This window comes from Augochlora pura, chromosome 10 (assembly GCF_028453695.1).
Source record: "Augochlora pura isolate Apur16 chromosome 10, APUR_v2.2.1, whole genome shotgun sequence".
In the NCBI taxonomy this organism is placed as follows: Eukaryota; Metazoa; Arthropoda; class Insecta; order Hymenoptera; family Halictidae; genus Augochlora; species Augochlora pura.
Window position 1 is genome coordinate 4,090,125 of NC_135781.1, and position 21,992 is coordinate 4,112,116.

The 21,992-nt window shown below is 46.4% G+C and overlaps 2 protein-coding genes across 4 annotated transcripts in view; one reads left to right on the top strand and one right to left on the bottom strand.

The window, feature by feature from the left end:
• The window catches only part of Ndf (Nucleosome-destabilizing factor), a 47,392-nt gene that overhangs the window by 4,435 nt on the left and 20,965 nt on the right, over window positions 1-21,992 (top strand). The gene's annotated exons all lie outside the window — the stretch shown is intronic.
• On the bottom strand, window positions 8,138-13,626 carry LOC144476241 (uncharacterized). Of its 2 annotated transcripts, none has more exons than XM_078192940.1 (4): window positions 12,588-13,626; window positions 10,435-12,511; window positions 9,966-10,248; window positions 8,138-9,841 (listed from the first exon to the last, which is right to left on the bottom strand). In XM_078192940.1, the coding sequence occupies exons 2-4, from the start codon at window positions 12,258-12,260 to the stop codon at window positions 9,194-9,196; spliced, it is 2,757 nt and encodes a 918-aa protein (XP_078049066.1). In that variant the 5' UTR covers window positions 12,261-12,511; window positions 12,588-13,626; the 3' UTR covers window positions 8,138-9,193. The 2 variants fall into 2 exon arrangements, with proteins under 2 accessions (XP_078049066.1, XP_078049065.1); XM_078192939.1 differs by having other exon boundaries at window positions 12,584-13,626.

The window sequence follows — 21,992 nt, forward strand, 5'->3', positions numbered from 1 at the left end:
ACTTTGTTCGCCGTGTCAGTATCTACAGATATTGTTGAACCGCAATTATTTATTATTGAACTCTGCGGTTGCAAGGGATCTATACAATCGACTCCATTCTGTGCTCAGAATTTTTTTGATTCGCTAAATCGATACAGGATTTTGTTCGTTGATAAATACACTTTCGTTAAATGCAGTACAGTATGATCGGATAAACAGGTCGATTAAGGGTTCGTGCTTTTTTGTTAAAAAGTTCCGTGAAGTTCTACTGGGCGAACAATTGAAACCTGCACGAACCTTCAGAGTTTATAAACATTATTTTGAACACTTGGATTTTGTTGTTGCAATTCTTTCGACTCGAATCGTTTGTCTGAACAGCTGACATGCGAACATCACAGTGATTAGGTTCTCTGGTAGAGACGAGATTATTGACAGGATCTGCCTCGGCCTGTTAATCGAGCAGGACGAGTTGACTCGTCGGTAACTTTTCGTCGCGTTCTCTTCCCTCGGATTAACGTCACTCGCCTCGAAGAGACTCGTTCGAACAAAATTCGATTAACAGGTTAAAAAGCGAGCTTCCCTCCATTTCACGCGGCTCGTACAGATTCGCGAGCGACTGCATTCTGAAGCTCCCGTTCGAGCCGTCCGCAACAGGCCCGAAACAGAGGCTCCACTAGATCAACGCGAATATTTTACAGTGGAATTAAATTGTCGGAAAAGTTTCACAGTTTTTCGCAATTGTTAATCGCTGGCTCCGTTTTCAAATATTGGCGCTGCACAATGGAATGCGCCATTTTAAGCGATCCTACGTCATTTTGCGGAGTCGCGTAGAATTTCTGCTCCCGTTTAACAGTAGCCCTACGGACCCACGAAACTGCACTATTTTACATCAGTTTTCAACTTATCCGAAAAGTATCATCTCAAATTTCACTTTATAAAATCTAAACATGATTTATTCCGCTCGAAAAAATTTTATTCATTGTATCTTCCCTAAAAAAAAAAAAACGTGACAAAAATAATAAGACTGTATTTACTCATATTACGCGAGATTTGAATTAACTACCCGAACTAATTCCTCAGAAAAGTATTACCATAATCTCAATAGGCGCGAGAAGTTCGACGGCCGCCATCTTGTCGGCCCAGAAATTCTAGCGTCGAGGAACTCGAAACTCTTAAAACTTCTCCGTCAATCCGGTATACGTTAATTAACTAAAACTTTCGTAGAACGCCTGGGACGCGTTCGCAGAATGAGCGGTTCGAGTTCATCGCGTACAGGGCCCTATGGGGGTCCCATAGGGGCCCGTGGGACTCACGGAGAAGTAGTAACTACGGAAAGCATTCGAAGCGCCGCGACTAATCGGTTGCTTATCGTATAGAGGAACTTCAGATGACCGATAAAAATTGTTATGCGGCTCGAGTAGTATTCTAACGTAACAAAATATAGCGCACACAGGCGCGCGGAGCACATCGGGTTCGTCTTTCTGACGAACTGCGCGCGGTATTTCAGCTCGCTGCCAACTCCTGGCGAGCTGATAAAGTACGTCTGTCGCCAGCTAGCTCATTTACCTAACAGCGGTAACGACCGTTTAACGGTAACGATTAATCGCGCGGTCCGATCCGAGGATCATTCCGAGCAACCATAGGACAGCATTATCGGTGAACGCACGTGTTTCCAGCTAGCCTATAGTTTCCTAACAGGCGCCTAGAAGGATGTCAGAATTTTAGGCAGTTATCGTGCCTCGTTTATTTTCGATTAGAATTAGATCTCCGAACGGACGGGTAGGTTATTTTGACATCAGTTTATTTGATTTCGCCATCCAAATTGTTGAAACTCGAATGAATTCATTTGTACGAACACTACAGCTGCGACTGTCGATCTTTATGCAAAATAGACGTTTCCCTTATAACAAACAGTAGCCAAGATAGAAATATCTTTCTCAAAACAATTCCAATACGTTCTCTTAATCAGTCTATTATTTTAAATTTGACGCGCTTATTTTTTTTTTTATAATTTTTTTTTATAACTCGATTCCTTTTAAGGATTTTCATTTGCTTTTTATTCAACGAATAATTGTCTCGGTTTATTAAGTGGACATTGGTATAGACTGTGTTGTACTCAAGTGGATCGCGATTTTTATCTTGCATCAGTTTTATTTGTATCGTGTTCGGTCTTTGTAAGTGTTCGTAATCGATAAGTCGCTCGTTTTGAGATTAAAATGAAATAGTTGCGTTATTCGAGACGTTTGCGACTGATTCAATGCATCAGAGCGCGGTGTCGATGATACAAAATACCGACAGGGCTGTCACGATCCAGAGAAGTTGGGAAACTATGGGCTAGACCGTCGTTTGCCATGATTCCGGTCGGGCGACCTTCCGAAGCCTAATTGAACCCTCACCAAATGGACGCTTTTGACGATTTCGTGGCAGCCATAGGTAGACTTATTCAAATTCTTACACAACGCCAATTCTCTCTCTCTCGCGTGTTCTTGAGAATTAGTTAACAAATTGTACTGGCTGCTTGATCCAGATACGTGTCGGGTCAAAATGGACCCAGACCGCGTCCCACTAGGTTTTTCTAAGCAACGTCGGGTTACATTGTGCCATGGTATTTATTATCAATTGATGATGCGGCGGTTCTTAATTCTTCTAATTTTTCAAACGTAGCAGAATGCTGATTTCCTTGGTTTAGCCAAGCAATTGACGTGTCTCGCTCTCCAAAACGATGTAAGAAAACTGATATTACAAGGAGCAGTTCTCAGCGATAACTTTTAATCCCTTGCGCTACGATTTCGCTGATAGAACGAGAGAACTTTTGTTTCCTCCTATATCTCTGCTAATTTTTATTATCAGATTCTGATAACGAAACCGCGGTTCTCTCTGCAAGATCAAAATTTTTGAAAACAATTGTACGAAACAGAAATCACAAAATTAAACTGTATCTTTTAATCGCTTTATTAAGTTGAAAATAAGTTAATGTGTTAATAAGTTGAATGTATCGCACATTCGATTTTTCGATTGAGACGAAACGAGGAAAATATTCGCATTTAGCGTGTCGTATACGCAATGGATTAAAAGCTATCCTGCGACATTTTGAGAGCCACTGTGTCATTTGAGCGGAGGGCCTCGCGGTTTTGCAGCGGGCATCGACGCCTGCGTCAGTGAAATTTGACGAAAACCGTTCGGCGTTCGAGCGCGGAACGCGCGTTCTTTTTTTAAGCATTCCTCCGCGAGTATCCCGGATCACGCGGGCGAACCGATACAATTGAATACGGAACAACGGCGTTCCCCGGCTCCCGAGTAAAAAGTCGCTGCTTCACCTCCGATCGATAACATAAATTCAAGTTCCGACCCCGAAGCCTGGCTTCCCTGGAACACACGGCGCCATAACTCGACCGCGTCAAATTTCGAATTGAAACATCGATCGAATGGACTACTTAAGAATAAACCGCAGCCAGAATCTAGCATCACAGAGGCGTTACGAACGATCGATCGCCGGTACCTTGTGCAGAACGAAACCACGCTCGCCACAACGGCGAATATCATAAATTAAACCGTCGTCCTTGTGCGCGTACAAGTTCGCCTAGCGTATACTTGGAATTAACGATAGGGTGAGGCAGCGAATACAATACTATTATAAAAAAGTGTTTCTTTCGCCGGCTCGTAGCTAGCGTAGTAGCCGTCCGCTTCAGCATTTTTAAAGAACAGGCCGCTTTACACAGCGGCAGGCTAGGTCTCAGCTCTTGTCCTCGCGGTAACATTTCTTGACCTAAACCTTAATTTATGGCGCCCATTAGTTACCTAGCCGATTCTGACGACACACTGAAGCAACGAGAGTATCGAACACTTTGGTAAAACCATTTCTGGTTTCTTAATTTCATTTAATACACAACCGTGCTGAGATTCGAACTTTGCTTTATGGTCCCGAGGAATTAACCACTTTGCACTGTCTTGTTTCCGGGAATATCGACACGGCGAGACAGTGAAACGCAGAGGGATCATGAAAGGAGACTGCTTCTGCCGCTTCCATTCTTCCTGCAGCAGTCTCTATAGCCTTCGGTAACGCGTCATGTTCGCACAGAATCGGTTATCTCTCTGTATCGTCGTTCTTGAGAATGACAATTGCGTAACGAGCTCGAGAATGTAGCGGAACCTTTGAAAGAAACTGTTTCGTTATTCCAGGCACCGGCTCATTTTTTGAAACTGGTTCGAGGACAAACACACGGGATTAAGTCCTACTATCGCCATATTTGTTCACAGCCTTCCCCCAACCTCTCTTTAGATTCTCGCTAGGTTTTCGGCCTCTTATCTTCACTTCCAAGTATACACAGAAGCGCAAATGTTAGAATCGATTCTCGACACGTCTTCGCCGCTGTTCCGTCCTTTCTTCTATCTACCGCCGGGATCTATGCTCCATTGATCAGCGTACGGCCTTCGGATCGGAAAATGCTCGTCTAAATGCGACCCGGCGATGGTTTCCTCGACACGCGACTGGCCCACGTTCCGCGGCGCGTAACCATTCCGAGTTTCGAGGGATGATAAAAGTTTATCTCGAAGAACCGATCCAAAAATAACGTCGACGACGCTGCATGCGTTAAACTGCGTGCACACTGGCGATTTAACTCACGATCGACTTTCGATGAATAGACAACTATCCTTCCCAGATTCCGAATCGAACAGAATTGTAATGCCGCTGATCGAGCTCCGCGTTAACCCGAATTTGAATCTCTACGTTTCTCATTTTATTTTTACCGTTCAACGCACCCGAATCTCCGCGTTCGGTTTTATAGAAAAATAAGATATCAGTCGAGTTCTGCGTTATTCTAAATTTTAATCTCTGCTATTTCTCATTTTATCTTCGCTATCTTACGAATTCCTGTCTTTATTTTATTTTTGTAAAAAATAAGACACCGATCGAGTTCTGCGTTAATATGAACTTCGCTATATCTCATTTTATTTTTATGAACAATTTACTTATGGGAGACACTGATAGAGCTCCATTGTAATACTAATTTGAATCATTACTTTCGATTTTATTCTTGTGATAACGTTACTGATAAGATTTTTGACATTTTCTTAAAGTAAGTCCAAATAGATAATTAAAATAGTGTTATACATTCCAACAATGACATTCATACACGATTCTCGAAATGAATCTTTGTTCTCTTTTAGAGAAATGTAAAGTTTTCGTGCAAACTATTTTTCGTTGTACGTTGATTTGTTCCTCGTGTCTGTTCGATATTTGATACAGTATATGTGGAAAATCTTCCGGGATTCTCATCTGGACAGTTAATCTCGATGCAGTTCAGCGAGTCTTATCAAGCCTAGCAACGACGTGCATCGATGCTTCGATTTCCCAAAGCCGATAGCATTTTCTAAAATTAAACGTTGCTTTTTAGGTAAAGTTTCTTGTCCGTGTACTTTCGAAACAACGCTCGCTCGAATATAGAGAAGCACTTTAAAACAATCGTTAGACTGATTATTCTGTTTTCTATTTCTGAGAAACGCGGCATTCGTGGCGCTAAATAAAATCCATAGGTAACTAGGATTCGTAATTAACTAGCTTCGTGGTTGACTGAATTCATAGTTAACTAAATTCGTGGCTAACTAGATTCATAGTTAACTAGATTCATAGTTAACTAGATTCATAGTTAACTAGATTCCTAGATAACTAGTTTCATAGTTAACCAGATTCATAGTTAACTAGTCTCATAATTAACTAGCTCCATAGTTAACTAGATTGAAGTCCGTGGATCTCAGTCGCCACGTAACTCGCGATATTTTCCAAAAGAGATCCATGGAACGCAGAACTCGAAGGGATATCTCGTTGCTCGAAGACTCGGAGTCGCGGGAGGATTCTACAGGTGTGAGCGCAGCTTTAACTCTCGCCTCGACATCGCGGTTCGCTGGTGGGGACGCGAGAGAAGAATGGGGCAGGGAAAGGAGGGAAATAGAACAGGAGCGAAAAGAAAATCGGAAACTGCCGCGGCTCTCTGTGCAGCATGCAGCGCCGTTGCCACGAATTCAAAGTTCCACGGGCCGGGAAACGTAATTAGACGCCGCGCGATTCTTCGCAGAAAAGCCGGGCACGCAGCGTTGCTTTATGGGCCGGCTAGGACACGAGAGAATCATTCGCGAAGCAAACATAATAATAGACGGCGTTTTTCTTCGACCCGGATGCGGTGACTCAGTTACATGTAGTCTTCTCAAGACGGTATCACGGATGGACACCTCGGGCAATTCGATTTCTGTCTCCGTTCTCTCATCTTCCTGTCCGGATGTCGATCGGCAGGTGGCAAAAAGCCTTTCAATCGAACGTGTAAAGAACCTTGCACCGTGTTCTGCGGAATCGTACCAAAGCAATTAGAAAATTGAATCGATCGGCTCGGAAACGTTTTAACGATTTTATGATCTCTTGCCCTGCAATATCTCCAACAGGATTATAAAACATATGATTAGTTTCTTTCGCTGTGTAAAAGAAAAAAAAAACGATGAAGATAACCGAGTTTACACCTTTTATTTTAAAATTATTGAAAATATAAGAACTCTTATAGGATATGATAAATTTTTTTAATTCGTGCATAGCTTACGATTAGACTGCGAATTTTATGCATTAATGGTCAAAATGAATAGCTTCAATTTAAAATAATAAATCAATTAAAAGAATTAAGAAATTAACTTTTTATTTCGCATAAAAATTCGCAGTCTACATGCAATAGAAATGATGTGGAGGGGGGGTCTAATTAAATTCAGTCTCGTATGCTCGTGAAGCAACGCGAGTCAGTCATAAAATTTCATCTCCTCGTTACGCATATTTGATCCTTGGATAAATCGATGGTAGACGATAAACATAAAATTTCCTTCCTCGGACAAGCAATCGTGTGAACGATAGAGAAGCGTTTGAAGAAATCATAGGGCAAGGGATTGAAAAACCCGGAACAAATTAAATTGTGACTTCTCGATGAGAGAAATAACCGATGCTCCGCGGCTGAGAAATATCTGCGGCTACGACTGAAGAATGGAGCCGGTTCGCGGATAGACAATTACATAAGATTGGTTGATGTTTATACTGTATTTAGCGTTCCCATCGCACGCGATTACAATGATGAATAACCGCTCGCAGTCGAAAAATAATTCGTCAGGAATCCGCGGCGACACCTGAGCGTGTGTATGCGTGTACGATGATATCGGTGTTACTCGCGCGCGTATCCGTATTATATGTATGGTACGTATTCGTAGTAATACACGTAATATGCACGTATGTATACACGGGGAGCTCTCGGTGTATAGAGCTCCGCCATTTTATTTTCCGCCTGGTTTTAATCACAGAGAGATAAAGCGCCGCCAGGTCGGCGCAGATAATGTAAAACGAACGGGCCGAGTTCTCTCCTCTCCCTGCCGGATGAAAGTTTAAAGATTATCTGAGCGAGTTAAGCTATCGTCGGCCGGAACGAAACGCGCGCGAAGCGGAGCAAACCGCCGGCGAACGGCCGCGTCGGCGTTGCTCTAGTTCGTTTCTGTTCCAACGGGAACGCCAGGCTACCAACTCTCTTCTCGTCCTTTTTTCTCTCCCCTGGGCCTCGGAGGAATCCGCCGGAAAATCCTGCTCTCGGTTTTCACCTCGCTGACTTTTCCATTCGACTCTTCCTGCTCGTCGAGCGCGATTATTGTAACAGCGACGGACACGCACGCAATAGAGGTGGGGGAAAAGAAATCGTCCGCGCGCTCGATGGCTTAGGCTATCTAAACGATAAATTGCAGAGTCATTATCGTACCTTCGCGACGACGATTACCGCGATTAGAATATTCTTCTATTTAACGCCAGCGAATGGGTGGCTCGTCCGACGACAATCATCCCGACACACCGGTCCTCTCTTTCTCTCTTGTCTAGCGTTCTACTCTCTTCGCGGAATTTTTCTACGAACGGTCTCGTTCGACAAAGCACTCTAACTCGTAACCCCGTCGCGTTCCGACCACGGAAGTCCAGGCGAACGATGCACGTGTCTAGGAAACGTTTCGTCTTTCGCGAACCTAGTCCGCGGATTCTCTTCTTATTCTCCCTTGGAATCGGAACAGCCGAGATTCTCTCTAATGTCGCTAGATCGTTGGTTATTAAGTACGTGCTTCTCCGCAGAATGACGGTCCACGAGTGTTCTTAATCTTTTCTTTTTTTTTTTTTTTTGAATAATTATATATTTCTATCGTTCGAACAAGTTCCATTTTGCTAGACAGTAAACAGGTTTGAAAAAAGCGTGTCGAGGCTGCCCCGGGCTACGTCGATCGCGTTTGCGTGTTCGCGCGAGGGCGAGAGTGAAGGAAAGCGCAGAAATTCGAAAACGGAAACACGACGGACATACGGTCGGCCGGTGTTTCCAAAAAGGTGTTTCAGGTGTGTATCGATCAGTCGGTTGTAAATCGTCGACGTCGTGTGGGATCGCCGGTCAGTCTTTCGCTCGGATGTCGCGCTCGCTCGTTTTTTTTTACAGGAGGATAATAATCGGAGCCGTGTCGCCGTCTCGCGTCCTTGAAAAATTGACAACTAGACAATCGCTGCCTCGATTGTTCGAGCCTCGCGAGCCTGATTAACTTCGGCGACGTTGGCTCACGTTATTTGGCAGTAACGCTACATCCTCTCGCGTCTCTCTCTCTCTCTCTCTCTCTCTCTCTTTTCTCTCACACTCTCTGCTTAGCGCATCCTCCCAGTTTCTCGTCGGTGGAAACCGTGTCGATCATATTGGATCAATTTGTTGGTGGACTCGCGATAAATTCGACAAAGAATTGGTAAGGCGGACAGATTGCAAGGTCGGTCGGTCAGTCATGGATCACGGAAGAGTCCTTGGAAGCTGTCCGCGAGTATTTTTTTTGTCTGAGTCGTGTCCACAAGATCTGCGTGTCAGCGCAAGGTCACGATAATGTCGTCGTCAGTGGTTTTCGCTCTCCTCCGATCTGATAACGGTACCGCCGATCTCTCTTTCTCTCTATCTCTCTCTCACTCTCTCAGTTCGGGTCGCGTTTACGTCCACACTTACCGGGTGTAGAGGCACTTCTGTGTATGCGTGTGTACTGTCTCGCATTGTGATCCAGCGTGGCAGTACGGATCCAAGATCCACGATCGTTTCGCGAAACAGTCTCTCTTTCTCTAGTCCGTCTCTCTGTTAGTACCCTCGAAAAGCACACACACACCCGTCGCGTCGTCTAGAAGTGGCCTAGAAGAGACCTAGAGCTTGGTCTCGCGCGGTAGGTCCGGCATGCTGGTGCTGGGCGCCAGCAGGTCCAAGGTTTCAGCAGGCTCTTTGGACAGGAGGTCGGTGCTGAGGCCCCGGAACACTGGCTTGATCTGGTCCGCGTCTTTGTAGACTGACAGCGTGCTACCGTTCTCCTCGATGCTGTGCAGCATGAGCTGGTGCGGCCCAATGCCGTTCAGCAGAAGAGGAGGCGGCGGCCTGCTATCCTCGATGTAGTTGATGTGGATCCCCTCGAGGATGTTGCTGCATCCGTGCGGACTCGCCGAAGACAGCTCGGTCGGTGTGTAGTACTCGCTGTTGACGTCCTCCAGGCTGGCGCCGTTCGCCAGGTCGATGATTTTCGCCTTGAAGTACGTGTCCACCCGGACCGACGACGTGTCCTCCTTCCCGTCGAACACCATCGAGTCGCTCTTGCCGCAGCTGCCGCTGCGACAGTTGTCGAAGTAGAAGCTCGGCAGGTTCTCCAGGACCTTGTTCAACGTCTGTTGCTGGTACTTGTAGCTCTCGCGCAGCCTGAGCACCTGGTGCGCGCTGAATTTTCGTATCTTGTTGCGTTGGAAGACGTAGTTCTCTCGCACCCAGTTCAGCTGGCTGGTCGAGTAGTCTCGCGCTTTCCTCACCTGTCGCGAGGATAGAAAGTACAACGTTTCTTGAGACGTTCTTCGGAGGTGATCGTGTGTGTGTCTTTGTCTTTGAACGAGGGGTCTTCCGGGTTTAGAATCTTGCTAGGATGTATGATTTTACCTGATCGTAATACTGATCTCTGAGCGCCGTGAGATGGCTCGTTCCATAGTCCCTAATGTCTCTGATATGCCTCATCTGACCTTCGTAGTTGTCGCGTATCCACTCGACCTGCTGGGCGCAGTTCTCTTTGATCCGGTGCACTTGCTGCGTGTAGTTCTCGCGCAGCTTCTCCAGCTGCTGGCTCTTGTATTGCTCGATGCTGTCCAGCATCTGGTAGATTTGTTTAGCCCTGGGCGTGGCGCCGACGCGTCTGCAGCAGGAACACCACTTTAGACAGCCGCACCTGTAACGAGGAGAGGAAGAGTCGATTCATCGGTCGGTATTCACAACAAGCGAGATTACGAAATCAACGACAAAGGAAGACCGACAGATAAATGCGAACGTCGATCGCAATGTCAAGTGCAACGGAAGAAGCGAAACGGATAGACGGGTGGTTGGACGGATGGATGGATGGAAAGGGCGCTCTCACCTGATGAGAATGTACCGCAGCAGCTGCACCAGAAGCGTTAGGAGAAGAAAGATCGCGGCGCACGCGGCGCCGACCAGGATACTGAGCATCTTGATTTTGTGTAACGTAATCGGATTCATCTGCAAACTAAGATAGGTGGTCGCATTGGCGATCGGATTGACTGCGAAACACTTGTATTGTCCAACATCCTTCCTGAGCAACGTCGTGATGTACAAAGATCCATTCTCGAGGATGCGAACGCGACCATCGTCAACGAACGGCAGACTTTGTTCCCAGAAGTGCACGGGAGAATGTTCGACAAAAGCGTCTGGGAAAGCTGGATCTGGATTCCAGTGCAGTACCTGGAGCTTCGGCGTGACCCACGTTATGGACGGCGTGGGATTGCCGTTGAACTCGCACTCGAGCAGCACCGGGTGCAACAATAGGTGCTGCTGAGCGGGTGTCTTGTACGCCAGTACCGGCGCCGTGCAGTTCAAGTAACGAAGCGTGTCAAAGATATCGCCGGCGACGTCGATCTCGTCGTCGCCGCAACGGAACCCGCTGCGGAACGCGGTCCGCAGATGTTCCTTGCTCTCGGCCCATTTCACGAACCAGAACATGCGGCAGTCGCAGGCCCACGGGTTCCCGTGCAGCTGCAGCTCGGTCAGAGCAGCGAGCTGCGCGACGTTCGCAGGTAGGAAGGTCAGATTGCTGTCACGGAGATCAATCTTCCGTAGAGCGGGCGTGCGATCCAGAGCCCGCCTCGAGATCTCTCGCAGCGGGCTCCCGCTGATCTCCAGAGACTCCAGCTCCTCCAAGCCCTTGAGGTCGTCGTTCCGGAGGATCTCGAGTTTCGCGCCGGACAGCAGCAAGGTGTGCAGCTTTCGGACCGGCCGCCACACGTTCTCTGGAAGCACAGTGATCGGTAGATGCTTGAGGCTGAGCCATCGCAGATTCGTTAAACTGTGAAATGTCGCGCCGGACAGGCGAGTGATCGGATTCCCGGCCAGGTCCAGCCGTTGCAGCGACGTGAGATCGGCGAATAGGCCGCGCGGTATCGTTTCTATCTCGTTGTTCGCCAGCTCCAGTATCTTGAGCTGCGTCAGGCCGGAGAACAAACGGGGCGGGAGCTTCGTGAGCCTGTTGCCGGACAGGTTCAGCTCCTTGAGCCGTATGTTGGGCCTGAACGTGTGATCCGGCAGGGACACCAACAAATTGCTGGACAGGTCCAGTCGCGCCAGCCCCTTCGACTGGCCGAACGTTTGAAAAGGAAGCACCGACAAGCGATTACGTGACAGACCGATCACCTCGAGGCGCTCCAGATTCTGGAACAGCGCCCGGGAGATCACGGTCAATCGGTTGCCGGTGAGGTTCAGGTACTGAAGTTGGCGCAACGGATGGAAGACGTCCGACGGCAGTTCCGTCAGCCTATTGTCACCTAGGTTCAGCAGCTCGAGGGATGTTGCCGCGCGAAACACGCCCGGTTCGAGCCGCTCGATCCCGCTCGATATCCAGACCAAGCTCTTCAGCCGCGTAGAAGATTCGAGAGCCACCACCGGTATGATAGCGGCACGGACATTTCTCAGCGCGACGTTCACGGCCTGGCCCGGCAGACCTAGCCCGAGGAAGCTTCGATCCGTGCACAACAAGCTGCTGCCGTCGTCCACGCACTCGCAACCCGTGGCACATTGTGCAGGATGCGACGAGGACGTCGTCGATTCCGGCGGACGATACTGTTGTTCCTGCTGCAGCTGAAGATGATCCTGTGTATCCGCGACGCGTACCGTTGTCAGCAGAACGATCATTAACCACCACCACGGATCCCACGCCGAAACCCGCTCCCTCATCCCTATGAGCTGTTACGTGACGATTTTCACGCATACAATCAACAACTCCCATGTCCTGATCACTGTGATCCTCGAGAGATCCTAGACCGACGATTCCCTTCTTTCCGGTGGCCTCTTCTGCTTCTTTTCTTTCTTTTTATTGACAACTCTTCCCTAGTCCTGTTGCACTTTCACTGGTACACGCGGTGACGCAGGTGTTACGTATCTTCCGAAGTCCTACACCACGTGGTTACCATCGGGAGCCCGTGGCTCTACAAAACAGATCGATCGATTTTCGAAAAGGAACAAGAAACCTAGTCCTCTTTGCCTTGGTTGCTACCTACCTACCGAGGATCAAAGCCGCGAGGCGCCGACACAGCGTCTCTATGTACGTCTCTCTCTCTCTTTCTCTTTGTGTGTACGTGTGCTGTTCGCGAGCGTGTACGTGTCTCCCGACCGCGGACAATGGCGAGATACACACCGCGCGATGGTCGCCGTCTTGCCCTCTTCCGCCTCTTTCCCCCTCTGTGGACAGTGCGGCTACTGCTCCGCGGGGCCCGTGTGTCCGGTGTTTTTCTTAACCGTTCGCGAAAAATCCGGCCCAGTGTCTTACGGACGTACCGAGGTTGCTTGTTTTGCTGATGGCGGCTGCGGCAGTGGTGTTGCTGATGTAGCCGCGTCGAGCCGGTAACATAATTGTTCGCGGTCTGATGGAACTACCGCGGTACAGGAGCCTCGAAAAGTTGTTTCGGACGGGATAGAAAACGATGGAGGTGGCCCGTCAACGAGAGATCCAAATAAGCGACGGCTTTCGAGGACGACGGCCAGACCGGATCAGCGGCGCTGGCTTGCCGCGTGAATGAACAGAGACCGCACGCACATACGCTAGCCACGCATGCACGCCGAAGGACCACACGCTCGGAGGCACATACGCACACACACAATCACGCACGCAAGCAACCAAGCACCCTCGCGCGCGCACACACCACCCTGACAACACGAGCTCGCTTTTTCGCGTATCCTCTGCTCCTCGGTGTCGACCGTGTCTTAGCTCTCTCCTTTCCTCGATTCCCGGCTATTGTCCGTTTTCTCTCTCTCTCTCTCTCCCTCTATCTTTCTTTCTCTATATCTCCCTTTCTTTCTCTCGCCCGGTGCGCGAACCGTGCGACTATCTGTCTGCGTGTGTGTGCCGCAGCGACCAGTGGTTACTCTTGTACGGTGTGTCACATGACACACTCGGGCATCGCGACACGACCAGCGCCGTCCGTCGCGTGTCAAAGGCAAAAACTGACTGCGAGATCGCAGCACGGCCGACTCTCGCCTCTCCTCGTGGTGCTCGTTCTCCTCGTCGGCGCATGGAAACTCGGCAACATCGCCCAGACCATCGAGGGAGCCGCGCCGACGCAAAACGACGTCGTTGCTTGCCGACTGCCTGCCTGCCTTGCTGCGTGCTGCCTGCCTGTTTAACCTGACTTGCCTCTGCCTGCTTTGCCTGCTGGTCTGCCTTGCTTACCCGCTTGCCTGACTGCCTGCGCCTCGATACAGAACCGTCTCGATCCAACCATAGACAGAGGGGAACCGACGGACCATCGAATACAGCCGTCGCGCACAGTGCTCCGAACAGTGCATAGTAGGCTCACGAAATCCGAAATTACAGCTGTGAAAGTGATGCGTCGGGCAAGGCGCTTATTTCATGCAGTTCTGATGAAAATTAAAGAAACCCTCGCACTCGATACTGTTCCCACTATAAAACCTACAAAATGCTACGCATTTTGACACAATTTTTATAGTACTCGGACTCCACATGAATGCTTCCCTTTTGTATGCAGATAAAGTAGAACGCATATATCTGTACAGAAATTTATGAAACACGATTAACACGGTAGAAATAAATTTCGTAACGAAACAGTGACTTTTAATTGTGGTTTATCGATTTTAAGTGACGTCTTAGAGCCGCTATGTGTATGCAAATGCTTAATCGAGTATATGAAATGGCTAAAGATGCCATGGCTGGTTCCAGAAAGCTGTTATATTCTTCTTCGCTTTACAAAATTCCTATAGTTATTTATTATAGACAACAAATATCGACTTCGTGGAGAATAAACACATCGCTTTCATCGAATTCAACTTAAAAGTCCAATTACATTAGGAGAGCATAAAAGAATAGTTTCGTCGGCTTTTTTCAGCACTCTGTCAATTAGAGAGGATTCTAACAATTCTTTCATATTCGATTGAAAAAAAATCCAATTCCATTAGGAAACCATGAAAGCATATAGCGTTCGTGTTCCCGACGACCCGTCCAGCCAGGATACAAGCCGGGATCCGGCTGCACCGTGTCCTGTCGGGATGCTTTTGTCGTACGTCGGTTCACCGGGACCTTTTCTCCCGTTTCTCCCCTCCCCGTGGGAGAGATGCATGCGGATACTCGCGCCGCTGCATGCACCTAATTATCCATCCAACGCAGCCCGGCTCTGTATCACTCGCCAACACTGGCTGTTCGGGCCGTGCCATTTTATCGGTTTCGTTCAGCTGTCGCGTTATCTTCTGCTGAGTAGGTGTGAGAAAGCTATGCCGGATCCGGACCGCGAATCAGGACGGATGCCATCGTCGTGTGTTGCCCGTATATACTTATACGTACCCGGCATTACACTCGGCGCCTCGGGAAAAAACGTTTCACGCAGCTGCCGATCTTCGAGTAAATTCTGTTGACTAACCCGACCGCCGGCTGATAACGGAATGCTTCCTTCTGTCTATCGGTAATCGTGCCGGGCAAGATAATCTGCCACAAAGCTGATGACTTTGCCCTGTATTTCCGGTCGATTAATTTTATTCCATTTATTCCAAAGCTAGTAAATCCATTTTAAGTGTTTTTGAAATAATGGTACTTATTATAAATGAATAAAATAAATGAAACTATAACAAGATAATATAATTAATATTTTTATATTTAATTAATAATTTATATTATTTCAAGTAAAAGTACAGACGTTTAGATATCGGTAGACAAATGATCAAAACGTGAACACTAGGAATTAAATAATTGGCTAAACCGTGAAATCTTTCAATCTTCGAACTAAAAATTATTTTCCAAGTTTCATCACTTTTCCTTTGTTGGCTTCTCAGCGTTGCAAATGATCGTAAAATTACTACGATAAGCACACGTATACATCAAAGATGGATGAAAATATCGTTGAAACGTTGCAGAGTCAGTGGAATTAACGCTATGACTATTCGAAATCTGTTTAACGACTCTGTCACGTGGATAAGGAGCGCGATGATTTTCCTCGTATCGAAAATTGTAAAAGGAACGCTTGTACATGACTCGTAGCTTCGCATTCTGAACGTTCGCGTATCCGACGAATGCGAGTAGTACCGTAATCTAGCGATGACAGACGATACAGCTTCCCACGGAATTGTTTGCATCGCGCAGAAACAATTGGCACGCACTTTGCGTGTCACGCGAGACTGCTAAGCACAGTTTGCTACACAGAAGTTGTGAATTCGATATCGAGTGTGACTCCGGGCTCCTTCGGCGGGATGCCGAGCCCCGGGTACAAATGTCATGCAACAACGATATGATAATTTATTTTTAGGCATCCTGTTCTTTCCGTTTACCGCAGCAACGACACGCACACTTCTTCCATCGACTTTTTTTGTATCGTAGAAAAAACTGCACCGCGGGATCGCATGCACACAGGTCAGGTGTATAAATCTCGCATACCGTAATATCATCGTAAATAATGCGACAGACGTTTACCGGGACAACAGATAACGCAGTTACGTTTCACAGAGCGCGATAAGTTGCGAAACTAGGCTTTATCGCGTTGAAACATCTGATCGCTGAGGCCAATCAGTCTCCGAACTTGAGCGGACTCGCGACAGTTCAGATCCAGACTACTTCGTCTTTTCTTTATGAACGCACGAACCCTGTTGGCAGGAGTATTGATTTATCCCCGTCGCGATTGTAAATTCGTCTTCGCCACGAAACTTTTTCCTGCCGAATGTTTATTGATCATCGCCTCGTCGCAGAAGTTGGCACGATATAACGATCGTTTGCTTTCACGATGATCTTTGAACCTGTTTGCTATCCTTACCACTTCGATCACCTTTTCTAGAAAACGTGTGCATTCCCGGTTTAACTTAGACAAACAATTGTTACGTAAGCGCCGAAGGAAACGCGCGATGGTGTCTCCTTTTAGACGGGTATCGGAGCAACATCTAGGCCCGGTGTTAAATCGATGGCCAACAAACGTTGTCTTGTTTCCAATCAATCTTTTGAACGGTCGGTCTGCCAAGGCCTCGCTAAGGGAGAAAACCGCCAGCTTTCCGGTCGAACACTAAATTAGGAACTCTCTGCCGGGCTGTCAGCGAAAATCCGACTTCGAAACTCGGCGTCCGAACCCGGGCATGGAACTATCGTGCTGATCGAAAACACGGGAAATACCTTATCCCTTCCCCCGCTACGGGCCTTTAACATACCCGAGAGGCATACTTCGCACGGTCTTCCGCGGACACGTGTCAAGAAGCAATTAGAATTCGCGAGGAATGCCGGGAATGATCCGTTGCGTGCAATCGCGCACGTTGAGTAACGAAACGAAACGAGGATCCCGGCCGGCGGTGCGCCAGGAAACACGGAGAGCCCATCGCGCGCTCCTCCGCCGGTTATTAATTAGGCGATTTTTATCCGACGAATTTCTGCCCTGGTAAGCAAACCGTTGGCTGGGTTACCGCTGTCGCGCGAGCCTTTCGAATCTCGTTTCGCAAAAAGAGAAAGAGCGCGCGCGCGCGGCTCGTCTCCGTTGCACACCGCTCTGCTGCTGGCTGGTGGTCGCTTTCGGCTTCGTCTAACGGCCGCCGCGCTTTTATTGGCCAGAACTCATTAGAGGCTAAGTCGCCATCGAATGCGGACGGAATTGCCCGTTCAAGGATAGATCGAGCAGATTTCAGGGAATAGCCCGGCCGTCCCGTCCATTAGGCGAATTAAATAATCCTTCGCGATCGAACGGCTGCCTCTACGCACGCGGTTTTTCCACTTTCCGCCGCGCGATGTTCGAGATACGTCGCCCTCTGGAGGCTACTCGGCCTCCATTCATTCTGGTAATTATTCGGTGGAAGCTGTTCTTTTAAATGCTGCTTCGATGCAACCACACCTCTCCGTTTAATCGAGCTCTCGTTTCGTTGAAACTGCTTTTCTGTTTCCTAAACAATGATGGATTTGACACGTTACTCCTTCAATTTGCGTTGAGTGCAGAGACGTGCTGTAAATTTATTTTAACAATGACCATTCGAGTTATATTTTTATTAAAAGTTCTTTTTTTTATTTCTAAAAACGATAGATTTGAAATATTCAATACCAGTTTTGTTTACTTCAGAGTATCTCGATTTCATAACATTTTAACCAAGAGCTCGTTTTATTGAAATCGTTTCCTTGTTTGCCAAAAATGATTGAAATATTAATACAAGTCCATTTGTAAATTGATTTGAACGGTGCCCATGCAGTTTGATTTATTCGAGACTGTTTCAGCCGAATAACATCCTCCAGTATAAACAAAGTCCTCGTTTCATCAAACCGTGCTTTCATATTTCACAAAATCGATGAACCCGCGTTTACACGGTGAAAATAAAAGGAAGAGGAGTCGGGCAACACGTAAAATGCAAATGCGCTTTCGTTCTACACTCTGCTCGCCAATTTCGCCATGAGACTCCTCGGTCTATCGTCGGATTATTAAACACCGAGTGTTTAAACGCTGATAAGGAATCGCGGCGGCGATCTACGCCGTTACAAAACCCAGCCGGCTGTTTCGCAGATTCGATTATACAACGTTTGCTCGCCGCGTAATCTTCATTGAATTTTAATGGAAAAGTGTCGTTTCCCCGGACTCTTTTAATAGAACGCGAAATCCCATCGTAATCATTCTAGAGCTGCGCTGACAAAATCGTGAGAGTTTGCTAATAGAGCTATGGTATGACCGACGCGATTAACGCGCGATTTCACCGCACGCAGTTTCGAGAGAAATACGATTTTCGTGTAAACCAAGCAGCGTTGCAGATTTCACGGGACTTTTACCGCGTTGTGGACGACTTTCTTGCTGAAAATTGCTACGAAACCGTTTCGTTTCGGTTTCGGCGGGTGCCGGTCTCGGGAGATCCGCCGTCGGCCATCCTGTCGGATTTAGTAATTCCGAGACGTTGCATAATGGAAGTCGTGGTTCCGGGACACGGTTCGCGATATCGCGAGTACCGTTACGGAACTACGATCGAAAAAAAAAAAAACCCCGGGTGTTTTTGGTGGGAAAGTTCGGCCCCCCCCATACACCTGGGCTCGCAATCACGTTTGCTACGCGCTTGAATCAATAGACCGGCGCGCAGGGGAGTGGGACGATGACGAGCTTTGTACCGCTTGTTATGATTTGACTCGGGTTAGTACATTAGCGGTGTCCCGTTTTGAATCGAGCGTACGATGTACCGTTGGCCGGGGACCGAACGATCGAGTCGCCCGTTTTTCGATCGAAACGACGACGCCCGTCGCGGCGCGACCTTTGACGATCGAACGACTGCAGTCGAACAATTTTTAATGTTGCCGCTCGGCCGCACCGTTTACACGGCCATAACTCCGGCAAGCATGCCACGACTCCGTTGTGCCACGAAATATACGTGTCTTATTACGGCAGTTCGACTTTCTTCGAGTTCGGGCACCGGAAATTGGCGGCGATGCGCTCGCGATCCTCGCGGGCTGATTCTAAAAACGAAATCGTTCCTCGAGACTGCCGAGAGTTTTGTCCGGTTTTAGCCCTCGTAAATCTTTGTCATCGTGCCGCATGTTTTATAGAGCAATTCGATAAATGAAACCGCCGAGTTTTGTTCAATTTTAGCCCTCGTAAATTTTTGTCACGATACGCTATGATTTATAGGACGATTCGAAAAACAAAATTGTTCCTTGAAATTGCTAAGTTTTGTTCGCTGTTAGTCACGGCACTGTATGCTTCATAGGGCAATTCGAAAAATAAGATTGTTCCTTGAAATTGCTAAATCTTGTTCGCTTATAGTTCTCATAAATTTTAGCGTGGCGTTGTGTGTTTTATAGATTCTCTCTCTTGCACACATACTCGCTCACGCTCTATCTTTCGACAGGACTTCGAGGAACCCAAGCACTGATTCCAGGTTACCCGACGCTCCCCAAACGCTCTGTAAACATCGGTTTAATTCGATCAGTTCGAGTAATTTGAAAGACGATATCGTTCCTCGAAGTTGTCGAATTTCGTTTGGATTAAGTCCGCATAAATTTGTTCATCGTACTCTGCGTTTCCAAGGATAATTCGAAAAACAATGTTGCCCGATGAAGTCGCTAAATTTTGTTCAGTTTCAGTCCTCGTAAATTTCGTCACGATACTTTATACTTCAGAGTTTCGAGGATAATTCACAAAACAACGCTGCTGGCTGAAGTGACTAGACTTTCAGTTTCAATGAATAATTGGCAGAGCTCCATCTTCGTATATTATACAATTCGTTGAAAAAGAAGACTGATCCTTCGAAACGTTATAAATTGTTTTACACAGGAGTGAGTTGTTTTATTAAATTCTGCATTAATAGAGGATAATTTGAATAAATAATTATTGCTCGGAAATTGCCAGATTAAAATGTCACGAATTTGTCTATAAAGTTTCGCATACCAGTAAGTCATCTTAAAGAAAAATAACAGAGGAGCAAAAGACATGCAGTATTTTAATTAGCAAAAATATTGTTTCTTCTTTAAAAAACGATCCTAGTGATGAACGATCTATGATGAGTGCTTCGTCGAGTCAATCACGCTGCAACAAACTATAATTACTATTTCTGAAAGTTAAATCTCCGCCATTGAATCGCTCGGCCAGAACTCGCAATAAAAAAAACCCGCTCTAACCTAAATACCCGGATCGTCGTTTTCCAGACAGATTAATAATTGCGATACAGAGATTTTATTTCTGGAGCATCAGCCGACATCCCCGGAGCTGCCAATAAGCGGGCCTCGTTGACAGCATCGGGATCGACGCTGTCGTGCGTTTCAACGAGGAGATTCCCCAGAGCAAATGCCATTAGTTTCGCCTGAAATCTTACGGACATCGTTCTATTATCGCGTAACATCGATCTAGAACGCGGGGCCGGGTTACCGTGTGCAGTCATCGTTTTCGCAGCCACGAAAAATCGTTTCGAAAGCCGGTGCCAGCGGCGTAATTGACTTGCTCGTTAACGGTCGAACGAGAATCGAAAGTGATCCCTCGAGAGAATAATAAGAAAACTGGTAAATCAAAGTGCCCCGAACGATTCTTCGAATTGTGCACCTTTGGTTGCAGAGCGAGGGTGTGCCATTTAAGCGACCATAAACCGAGAGCCCTCCGTCAGGCCTGCTGCACCTTGGGTTCTAGGGCTCGATAGACCATTTTGACAGTTCTCTGTGCTGTCGTCAGCAGAGAATTGATGCTTTGAGACCTTTCTTCGGTAGGGAACAGCTTAACGGTTTCAACCTTTTCATAGTTTAGTACCTTCCACAATGTTCGATCCACAAGACGGCAGTTAGAAATTCAAAGTACAGGATGGTAAAGTCTTGTCTATTCATCGCTAATAAAAAAAAGGTTAAGAAGGATTTAGGATCATAATTTCTCTTTGAAGTAAAATTGAAAATTTTAAGAATTTTTAAAAGCCTAGTAAAAGTAATAACAGTCCTAAATTAAAAATAACCTTTAATTTATGAGAATAATGTTTAAGGGGAGGAGGGAATTATTATTAATTTTGCTCTAAACTCTTATAAATACTATATTAAATAATCCTTCAAATAAAGGTGCAAACATGGTGCACGAACGAACTGAAAAATTGAAAGGGAGCGAATCATTTTTAAACGATTTTCCATTATTCTATCGGACTGTGAATTAGGGTTAGTCCAAAGGTGTTCTATTTTCGTATATCTTTTCCAATCATTCACTCCTTGCAATGGACAGTGCCTCGCGGTTACAATTCAAGGTTCCGTCGGTCCTTTCTGAAACTTGGCAGCCGACAGTCGACGTTCGGTAAACCGGTATATTCGAAATACAGAAGTGAATGTTAAACGCGTATATTTAGACGTCAAATAAATATTACAAACAATAGCGTATTATAATTACGACCGATACGCACGATCCTATCGAATTTGCCAATGTAACTCAGTTTAAACATCAGTCACTGTCGATATTTTTGTGTTACCGTTGAAATATTACTTTGCTATGCTCTGCCAGCAACTTTTGAGGTCACTAATAATCGCATAAGTACTTGAAATATACCCGCTGACAGGTACAACGGTATCGTCTGAACTTGTATTTCGTTCTTGAACGGTTATTTGAAACATTTAATTGTGCTTTTTAACCTACTTCGAATTATTAACCACGGGAAAATACTAAAGTCGAGAAATTGAATTTTAGAGAACTGACGTTTATTTCACCGTTCGATACTTCGATCATGTAAAATGCATGGAACGAAAGATCAAGGTATACTCTTCGTTATTGTCATTATTAAAGTCTTCGTTACGTAATCTAATTTTCTCAGTTTAAAAAAAATACTGATCACTATATGCAGAATAAAAATAGAAACCAAGTAGCAAGTTTGTTCATTCTTGAATCGCTTTAGTGGATTAAAAATAACACATTGGCATTTTAGCACTATTAAAGCCAGCTGCTTTATATTAGTTTACAAAAATAACAATAAGTCATTTATTCTGATTTTTGACAAAAATCATTGCAATATCTA

What these genes read in the sequence shown, in the direction of transcription:
- LOC144476241 (XM_078192940.1), bottom strand. Translation starts at nt 12,260, where the DNA reads ATGAGGGAGCGGGTTTCGGCGTGGGATCCGTGGTGGTGGTTAATGATC. An exon ending in CTGCGGTACATTCTCATCAG is followed by an intron (nt 10,249 to 10,434) that starts GTGAGAGCGCCC and finishes TCCTCGTTACAG; the next exon opens with GTGCGGCTGTCTAAAGTGGT. An exon ending in GAGATCAGTATTACGATCAG is followed by an intron (nt 9,842 to 9,965) that starts GTAAAATCATAC and finishes TCCTCGCGACAG; the next exon opens with GTGAGGAAAGCGCGAGACTA.